The sequence below is a fragment of the Nicotiana tomentosiformis genome, chromosome 12 (genome assembly GCF_000390325.3).
Source record: "Nicotiana tomentosiformis chromosome 12, ASM39032v3, whole genome shotgun sequence".
Classification (NCBI taxonomy): domain Eukaryota; kingdom Viridiplantae; phylum Streptophyta; class Magnoliopsida; order Solanales; family Solanaceae; genus Nicotiana; species Nicotiana tomentosiformis.
This window is the reverse complement of record NC_090823.1, coordinates 136,531,472-136,541,654: the sequence shown is the minus strand read 5'-3', so window position 1 is coordinate 136,541,654 and position 10,183 is coordinate 136,531,472. Positions and strand designations below refer to the sequence as shown.

The 10,183-nt window shown below is 34.7% G+C and overlaps 1 protein-coding gene across 1 annotated transcript; it reads left to right on the top strand.

The window, feature by feature from the left end:
- The first annotated feature begins 4,488 nt into the window (after positions 1 to 4,488).
- Positions 4,489 to 6,750, top strand: LOC104086193 (feruloyl CoA ortho-hydroxylase F6H1-3-like). The gene is made up of 2 exons (XM_009590392.4): positions 4,489 to 5,071; positions 5,949 to 6,750. The coding sequence occupies exons 1-2, from the start codon at positions 4,572 to 4,574 to the stop codon at positions 6,523 to 6,525; spliced, it is 1,077 nt and encodes a 358-aa protein (XP_009588687.1). The 5' UTR covers positions 4,489 to 4,571; the 3' UTR covers positions 6,526 to 6,750.
- Positions 6,751 to 10,183: the final 3,433 nt, after the last annotated feature.

The window sequence follows — 10,183 nt, the reverse complement described above, 5'->3', positions numbered from 1 at the left end:
CATGGCGTCCGCAGTTCTGAAGTCCCCGTTTATTTTACTTTAGCTGTGTATTTATTTCCAAATAACTTTATTTTATTTAGACCTTTATTTATATTTATTCTAGAAGCTCGTGCACTTGTAACACTAATTTTAGGATGGTATTTAGACACCGTTGTTTTTATGGATTATTTCACTATATTTCAAACTTTGCTTCCGCATTTGTTTCTTTGATTATTAATACTTTAAAAAATATTTAAAAATTAGTTAATATTATTCTAACGTTGGCTTGCCTAGCAAGTAAAATGTTAGGCGCTATCACGGTCCGAAGGTGGGAATTTTGGATTGTGACAGTTCTCTGTTGGCAATCTTTTTAATAACAGACTTAGAACCCAACTGGTCATCTTCGATTCTTATTTTATATTGATATCGATTATGCGCATCGTCCCAAGTAATAGCTGGGTACTCGATCGGGTTATGTTTCATCCACCGTGAAGCCATCGAGCTCCGTTCGTTAAGACCTTGAGTGAAAGCTTGAACGGGCCAATCGTCTGTGACTGGTGGTATATCCATTCGTTCCATTTGGAAACGAGATACAAATTCTCTTAGCATCTCGTTATCCTTTTGTCTTACCTTGAATAGGTACGACTTCCAGGTCTCGACCTTTATGGACCCGACATGTACTTTTACGAAACAATCTGCAAGCATAGCAAAAGAATCAATAGAGTTAGATGGTAAATTATGATACCATACCATTGCTCCCTATGACAGGGTTTTACCGAATTTCTTCAATAATACAGATTCGATCTCATCATCCTCTAGATCGTTCCCTTTGATGGCACATGTGTATGAGGTGACATGTTCGTTGGGGTCGGTAGTTTCGTTATATTTAGGAATCTTAGGCATGCGGAACTTCTTTGGGATCGGTTTAGGAGCTGCGCTTGGGGGGAAAGAGTCTTTTGTATGAATTTTTGAAATCTAAGCCCTTCAATATTGGTGGTGCCCCCGTGATCTGATCAACCCTGGATTTGTATGTCTCCATATTTTTGTTGTTTTCTTCGATCCTCCTCTCTCCCGATTCTATTCGTTTGGTCAGTTCTTCGAACATCTTAGCAATTTCGGGATTAGTCCCCGACTCCTGTTCATTTGATTTCACTATAGCTGGTTCCATTGTATGGGCGATTTCTCGGGGTTGGATGGGCTCCGATCTACTCGGTATCTGGGTTTGACTCTGCAACTGAGCGATTGTTGCCTGCTGAGCTTGCAACATTTCAAAAATCATACGCAAGTTGATGCCGTTTTCCTTGATGTTATTGGTATTTCGAGCTGCAAATCGAGTGCCACCATGAATGCTATTTTCAGGTTCAGAATGTAGGTTCGCCTAAATGGCTACATGCGAATTGATATCTATCGGCACTTCGATTCGAGCTCCAACGGCGTTGACATGTGGTCTTTCGGTTCTAGGTGTCAAGTTGTTATTCTCATCTTGAAGACCAGCTTCGTTGTCGATATGTAGGGCCATTTCATTGGTAGTTAGTCGTTATTAATCCGAAATCCAAGATACTTTCGGAAACAAGCGCAAAATGGTGTATTTTTGCAGATTCGTATCAAATAACCACTGTTATCCTTAACCCCACGGTGGACGCCAAACTGTTTACCCGAAAAACGGATAGAGTTGAATTTGTACGTAGTTCTAAGGATATGTGGTATAGCTTAATACAAATCGTAAGGATAAATAGAATCTTAAATACGGATACTAAATAAACAAGGTTGGAAAGGATATGATTTTTCGGACTAAGCAAGATGAATCAATGTATGAAACTTAAAGGAATAACTCTTCAATATTATGGTGCTTTAGTTACCATGTAAGCAAAAAAAAAAACTCTTTCTACAGAAATGTAGCCATCCTCTTTATAGTGGAGGATCCTATTTTAGATATAATTAAAAATACATAGTGGAGAACCCATGATAAATCAGTTTTTCCTTAATTTCTGCCGAGATTCTCTCCCTTAGTGTGTTTGCAACGGCTCTTGTGTGTGAGCTCGAGCTCGATCGGCCTCGGTGCTGGTCGGTATTGCTTCTAGAGCTTGATGTGGACTCGGGATCAGGTGATGATTCGGGCTCGGTATCGGTTGGCCTCTGCCCCTTAAGCTCGAAATCATCTCATCATAGTTCGATTCGGGGCCGAGCTCGATAATGACTTCGAATTCGGTGTTTGACCTATACCTGAAATCTGAAGCTCGTTCGTATCATTTTCGGAACCCATCTCGATATTACAAAGTCTTTTTTCGATCCATTATCTTTCGACTTCGATCAATCGTATGAAGGCCGAAATCTATTTTGACCGTATACAAGTATAATTGAGCAGATGAATCTGTCACCTTTACTACTGTTAATTAGCGTCTATATATGTGGCTTTTTCTGTTCAGTATAATCGCCAATTCTGACTGGCGTGATCCTCCAATAGGGACACAAATAAAAGAAGAGAAATAAAAAGAAAATATAAAGTTCAAACAGATGCACCAAAAAAAATTCAAACTTAGTACTAATTTTAACAGGGATGTACTATTTACTTCCTTTGTTCCACATTATATGTTGTATTTTTTATTAGTCTGTTAAAACAAAAATAACATATTTTTATATTTAAAAATGATTTAACTTTTATTTTCTTACTTTTCATCAGTATTTACGTATTCTTTGTTCTTTGTATGAAAAATTAAATTTAAAAGGTCAGTTGAGGCCCTCCCGATCGCTTTCACTGAAGACAGGAGTGGCAGATTGGCTTTCAAATTTTGGCTTTACTCCTTTGATTATCATTACCACAATTATTCTTCCTTGACCTCCTTTTACGACAGCCGTGCTAGCTGTTAACTACCCAACTAGTTGCAGAAAATTTACCCACAAACGTAGTTGATTTATTAATTTAGACCAACTTACGCAATTATAAAACTTAAATCACGAAGTGAGGATTCTAAACAATATAAGGAGATCTATAACTGCCGATCACTAGCTCAATCAACCCTGACAAATTAATCTTTCGCTCCATCAGTTAAAATTAATTATATATTAAATTATATGAAAATACATTACTTTTTAAAATTATTTATCATTTAGCAATCCTAAATTTAATGGAATTAATATTGATATCACTGTCTCTGCGTAAATTGTTGGTATTATTTATATTTGGTAATGCAAAGTTAAATTTTTTTTTGTAATCTCTTTTCCTTCGTTACTTCTTTGTCTTTTGTAAAAGGCAAAGTGTCCCTTGGTTGTGGAAAGTTTTTTTTTCTCTTTATATTGAATTGCTCTTTGGTGGGCTTGTAAATAGCTAGTAAAAGGGAATGGCGTTTCGCACAAGAGAAATTGGTCCTGTGCGTGAGATCTAGAAGTTGTGGAACCTTGTGGAGCAACCGATCTTAACGATTTGCACTCAGTTGGACTGAAATCGCTTTCAAGGCAGTGACTTGACACGAAACATTATTTTTTGTTAAGTTATTTTTGTTTCCATCTTATTCTTGGTTAATATTATCTACTAATTTTTCTTACATAAATGATTTTCTTTTACCTGAAAAGTTTCTCTTGAAAATAAGAGAGAGATAAGAGCTGGTAGCCAAGAAAAACAAAATAAGGTTAGCTGGAATGGAAATCATAGGAAGCAACCTTTGTGTATTTGTGTCCGTACATGCATGATCTGGGGCCGGCGGCCACAGTTACAGGAAAAAAGACTTACTAGGAATTTTGTCAAAGACTACAAAACTTGTTTCAACACGTTTTGATAATCTTGTACACCTCGTTCCTAATTTTCTTCTGCTTTATTTTAATTTCTTTTTGTAAAAGATCTTCTTTTTATTACTTTTGCTTTGGTCTCTTTAGGTCAACCAAATATTCATATATTAATTTGAACCTAATATTTGTATTGAAATAAGAACCACAATAGCCTAGACAAGGAGATCAACATCTGGATACATGCTAATATCTGAGTTAGAACAAAATAAGGAAAAGCTCTTGATATAAATATATTTCTTTTTATTAGTATTATTGAAGCTAAATGTTTGTTTCTTCATTTCTTTCATAGAAAATAGGATCTTTATTTTCTTATGGTTATAATTAGAATTAAAGTTCTGGTCGATACTTGTTTCGCTATCGTTGCTATAAACGAATAAAAGACGTATTTATGGTCACAAAAATTTTAATGTAATAATCTTAAATTTTTGTAACCTAATATAATTCTGGATTTTACCTTAAAATTCAACCTAAATCAAAGGTTGAAATTTCAAAGGAATTAAATCAAACGTGTTCCTCGTTTACGTACTTAAACGGACAAGTAACTACTGAACAAAGAAAAGTGAATGCAACTATTAACCCTAATACAGCATACAGAAAAAGAAAATGTGCATGCACCAATCACATCATTTATTTCTCCACAGTTAACTAAAAATTTAGAACCTTAATCATTGAGACTTTCATGGCATGCCAATTGCCTATAAATACTGCACTAACTCAGAATCAATAGATCATCAAAGTTTTCCTCATTCAATTCATTTTTCATAAAACCTATTTTTTCTCTCATATTATTCCTTTTACTAACACAAAAAATGCCTACTACAGTCTCAGTTCTTTCAAACATCACAGACTTTGTAGTAAATGAAGGGCATGGAGTAAAAGGTCTTTCAGAAATGGGACTTCAAACATTACCTAAGCAATATATTCAGCCACTCGAAGAACGAATTACTCCTACCACTGTAATTCTTGATGATCAAATTCCAGTCATTGACATGTCCAATTGGGATAATGACACAAAATTAATTGGTGAAAAAATTTGTAATGCAGCTGAGAAATGGGGTTTTTTTCAAATTATAAATCATGATATTTCCCTTGATGTTCTTGAGTCTGTTAAGGAAGCGACTTATAGATTTTTCAGACAACCAGCAGAGGAGAAAAATAAGCATTCAAAGGAAAATTCATCGACTAACAACGTGAGATATGGAACTAGTTTTACTCCAAAAGCAGAAAAGGCTTTGGAGTGGAAAGATTATTTGAGCCTTTTTTATGTTTCAGATGAAGAAGCTGCTGCTCTTTGGCCTTCTGCTCTCAGGTTTGCAACATTCAACATTTCCTTAATTTCTCCTAAAACGAATGTAAATAATTTTTACGTTGTCAGTTTATTTTAACTCATGATAACATGTTAATACCATTTATATCAGGTTATCAATTATCAGTGACGAAGCCACATGATCATAAGAGTGGTTAATTGACTACCCTTCGTCGGAAAATTATACTGTGTATTTATATAAAATATAACGTTTTAAAAGTATATAACACATATTGAACACAATTTATTAGAAATTTTTTTTCACTTCTTTCAAATTTGAATTCTTTTGAAAAAATTCTTGGCACCGTCAATTATTACTACTAAATAGACTAATAGTTATCATACAAAATTTGCTTATAATTACCTCAAAAGTGAACTGTAAATATTATTTACATCATATGATATAAAACTTAAACTTCTGACTTCTGAGTGCTGTATTAAAGCAGACTTGCTCAAGTCTATTTCATAAGTGGTGACTGAATTATCGAGGTGTTATTGTCGTATGTAATAATTAAAGTTAGGGTCAATAAATATTTAAAGTTTCTAAATTTTACTTCAGTCATAAAATATAATAGTACATGATTTTTTTTATTCTTTATATCTGATACTTCTCTAAATTCAATTTAGTTGACATACTTTTTTTAATTAGTATGTCTAAAAGAAATAACATATTTTTATAATTAAAAATAATTTAACTTTAAATTTTTTATTTACCCATTTTATCCCACAAAAATATCGTGGCCCCACAAATCTTTTATCCCTTAAATTTTCAAGACCATAAATTTCAAAAGGTTTTTTTTTAAATTTCGTGCCTAGTCAAACTATCTCGTCTAAATTGAAATGGAATAAGTTTTAATCTTTTCTTCATTTTATTTTTCAGGGAGGAAGCTTTGGACTTCTTGAGAAATTCTGAAATTGTGATCAAGAAGCTGTTGGAGGCACTTATGAAAGGACTAAACGTAAAAGAAATAGACGAAACTAAAGAATCAGTTCTAATGGGTTCAAAGAGGATTAACGTTAACTACTATCCAAAATGCCCTAATCCCGAATTAACCGTTGGAGTAGGTCGTCACTCTGATGTTTCAACGTTAACAATTCTTCTTCAGGATAATATAGGAGGACTTTACGTGAAAAAACTGGACAGTGAAACTTGGGTTCACGTCCCACCAATCGATGGAGCTCTGGTAATTAACATTGGCGATGCTCTTCAAATAATGAGCAATGGACGATACAAAAGTATTGAGCATCGAGTTATGGCTAATGGAAGCAACAATAGGATTTCTGTGCCAATTTTTGTGAACCCTAAGCCTAGTGATGTAATTGGTCCTTTGGCAGAAGTGCTAGAGAATGGAGAGGAACCAATTTACAAACAACTTCTTTACTCAGATTATGTCAAGCATTTCTTTAGGAAAGCTCATGATGGGAAAGACACTGTTGATTTTGCTAAAATCAAATAGAAATGAGTGGATCTGCTCGAAGAATAAGAAGTGCGCTTATATTAAGCTAATGTATTTTTCTTTCATGTATTATTAGTTACGACTACTCAGCAATTTTAAAAAAAAGGAGAGAGAGTCTCATACTGCAAATTATAGGAGAATATTTTTTGGGATTAATTAGATGTTTGAATTTTGGACCGGGTAAATTATAATTGAGTTGCTGATTTTATGGCAAATTTAGCCCAATTTGTCAAATGCTATTGAAACTAACCTAATCGTCACTCCTCTATTTAAACTATCATCTAACTAGTCTTAACGTGTGTACCTTATTTCGATGAGTGATATTTTTTAAACTAACATAAATATTATATTAACATTTATGGTTGAGTTTTAAAAGAAGAGTATAAGCACCTGAAATTGATGAATAAAATAATTGAGCACAATAAAAAATTAAATGAGAATAATTTATTTGTATCACTAAATTTTACAATAACAACAAAAATTCAAAAATCCATTTACACAATGAGAATGAAAGAGAATAAAGCTTTTAAAGGATATATTCCATGCATGTAATATAAAAAAATTTATTTAAAATAGAGGTACACACACACACACACACACACACACACACACACACACACTATATATATATATATATATATATATATATATATATATATATATATATATTTATTATTTTGTTCCAACATTATTATGCCTGGAAACTATTTTTTCACTTTATAAATAAGATTTATTTATTCTATATATAGGGTAAAAATAGAAAAAAATATAATATTAAAAAAATAAAATATTAATAATTTAGAGGGTAAAATAGGTATTTATCCATCGAAAGTTTGTCTAGTTGAGTGATCTTCTACATGCTATAGAAATAGTTAACTGACTTTTCTGCTACAAACAAAACTAGAAACAAAACTTTACTAGATAATTTCAGATAGTTTTTTTGTTAAAAAGACATTTGTTACAAGCACTTACTAAGAGTCATTACTGATGATAAGCTAGAATTCCGTATTTTGATCATAATTTAAACTCTAATTACTGTATTTTATTTGTGTTTGAGCTTAAATGACAGTAAATTGCACTTATTATGTGTTTTATGCCTTGCAGGAAGTGATTCCGAGTTTAAAAAAAAATAATCAAGAGCTAAATTGAACAAGTTAAAGCTTTGAAGTCTAAGTAAAATCCCAAGGAATTAAACCGAGATCACGTTCGGGGGTCGAGGACCAAGTCTGGATATAAAAAAATCGAAGAAAACAAAATACTCTATAAAAATTGTACTGTCGCGCCGCATGGGGCGGTGCGGCAGTTAAAATGTCTGCTATCCGTCAGAAGTTGCTCTCTGAACTTTTCCACTAATGCGCCGCATGGGGCAGCGCGCCTGTGTGATTTTCTCAGAATAATTTCCTGTTTCGACTTGGAAAGGGTAGTTTCGCTGGGGCCCACTCCTATATGGTATAAATACACCAAAAAGATATTTTTGAAGGGACTTTTGACCTTGAAGGCTTTGGGAGAGGATTGGAGGATACAAGACACGGGACTTCATCATTTTTCCATCAATTCAATACGGGAGCTTGAATTGTAACGTTAGATTGATGCTTTCTTATTTTATAACTCTTTTTGTGATGACTTCCTCCATAATTATGGAGTATTTACCTTAGGGTTTGACGTGATTTGGTGACTTGGTTGTTGTTTATAGATTTGATTACGGCTTAATTGCTTGAATTTCTTTGAAGAGCTTTAAATCTAGTTGTGATTTTATTCATTATCTTGTTTAATCGGAAGAGGAGCATAATATTGAATATTGTTGCAACGCATGCCTTAATTTATTTTAGTACTTCTTCAAAGTAATCGAAAGAGATTTGTGATCTACCTCTTAAATTAAGATTGAGAAATATTCGAGAGAAGTTACTCTTAGACCATTCTTACCAATAGATTCTTGCAAGTTTCACCGCACTTCACATTAATTTATTTGAAAGATTTAGATTTAATCGAGAGAGGAGTCTAAATCGGAAGTATAAACTAATCACCAATTGAATTCGTCAAAATCGATAGAACCTCAAGAGTGAAATATAACAGTACCATATCCAGAATTACAACCTTGCACCTATCACGTCAAAACCCTTGTTCCTCACACTGATAAGAAACCGACTTTACTAATCTCTGGTTTGTTGCAATCAACCGTCAATTGCTTTACTTTAGTAGTTAATCGTAGTTTATAATCATTATGTAACGACCTGACCGGTCGTTTTGAGATCTAGCACGTCATTCAGCGGTTTGAGGCCTTGAGTAGCTTCACTTCAGGTATTATGACTCGTATGTATGGTCGGAATTGAATTTTCGGGAAGTTCGGAGTTGATTTGGAAAGAAAATTCTCATTTCGGAAGCTTTAAGTTGGAAGAGTTGACTAAGGTTTTACTTTAAGTAAACGAGCTCGGAATCAGGATTTGAAAGTTCCAATAGATTTGTATGATGATTTCAAACTTGGACGTATATCCGGATCGGGTTTTAGGTGACCCGGGAGCATTTCGGTGCTTATTATGGAAAGTTAGCATATTGGAAGGATTTCATAAATTTGGGTTGAAGTGTATTTTGATGTTATTGATGTCCGTTTGAGATTTCGAGCCTGAGAATAGCTCTGTATGGTGATTCTGGTCTTAGGGGTGCATCCGGATATATATTTGGGGGCCTGTAGGTCATTTCGGGGTCATTTGGCGAAAAATATTAGAATTTGGAGGTTTTTGGAAAGTTTGACCGGGAGTGGACTTTTTGTTATCGGGTTCGAATTCCAATTTTGGAAGTTGGAGTAGGTCCATAATGTCAAATGTGACTTATGTGTAAAATTTGAGGTCAATCGGGCGTGATTTGATAGGTTCCAGCATCGGATGCGGAAGTTAGAAGTTCAATAGTTTATTAGTCTTGAATCGATGCGCAATTTATAGTTTTGATGTTATTTGGTATGATTTGAAGCCTCGAGCAGGTTCGTGTTATGTTTTGGGATTTATTGGTGTGATTGGACGGGGTCCCAGGGGCTTCGGGTGTGATTCAGAGTGGTTTTGGTCCAATTCTGGCTATTTTGGCTATTGTTGTTGCTGGTTCTGGTTTTGTGCTTCGCGAACGCGAAGGGAGTCCCGCGTTCACGAAGAAGGGTTTTTTGGGCGGCTGATTTTGTTCATCGTGAACGTGACACACGGGTCGCGAACACGGAGAAGGGCCTGAGGAACCTAAGAGAACGCGAAGGTGCTATCGCGAACGTGTAGAAGGAAATGGGGGCTGGACCTGAAGCCATTAAGCCTTCGCGAACGTGGAGCTTCTACAGCGAACGTGAAGCAGTAGGGCCTGAAGGCATCGCGAACGCAGCCTAGCTGACGCGAAGAGGAAATTGGAGGCAGTGCATTTTTGGCCTTTGCGATCGCGATGGTCTTTCTGCGAACACGAAGAAGGACAGACGTGGGCAGTGAAGTTTTAAAACGGGAATTTGGCCATTTTCATCTCATTTCCTCCATGGGAACCGACCTTGGAGTGATTTTGGAGCACCATTTTAAGCATCAATCACAAGGTAAGTGATTTTCACCTATTTCAATTTAAATACATAGTATATATATGGATTTAAACATGAAAATTTGTATAAATTTAGAATTTTGAAAAAAAACGTAGAAATTGA

What these genes read in the sequence shown, in the direction of transcription:
- LOC104086193 (XM_009590392.4), top strand. Translation starts at nt 4,572, where the DNA reads ATGCCTACTACAGTCTCAGTTCTTTCAAACATCACAGACTTTGTAGTA. An exon ending in CTTTGGCCTTCTGCTCTCAG is followed by an intron (nt 5,072 to 5,948) that starts GTTTGCAACATT and finishes TTTATTTTTCAG; the next exon opens with GGAGGAAGCTTTGGACTTCT.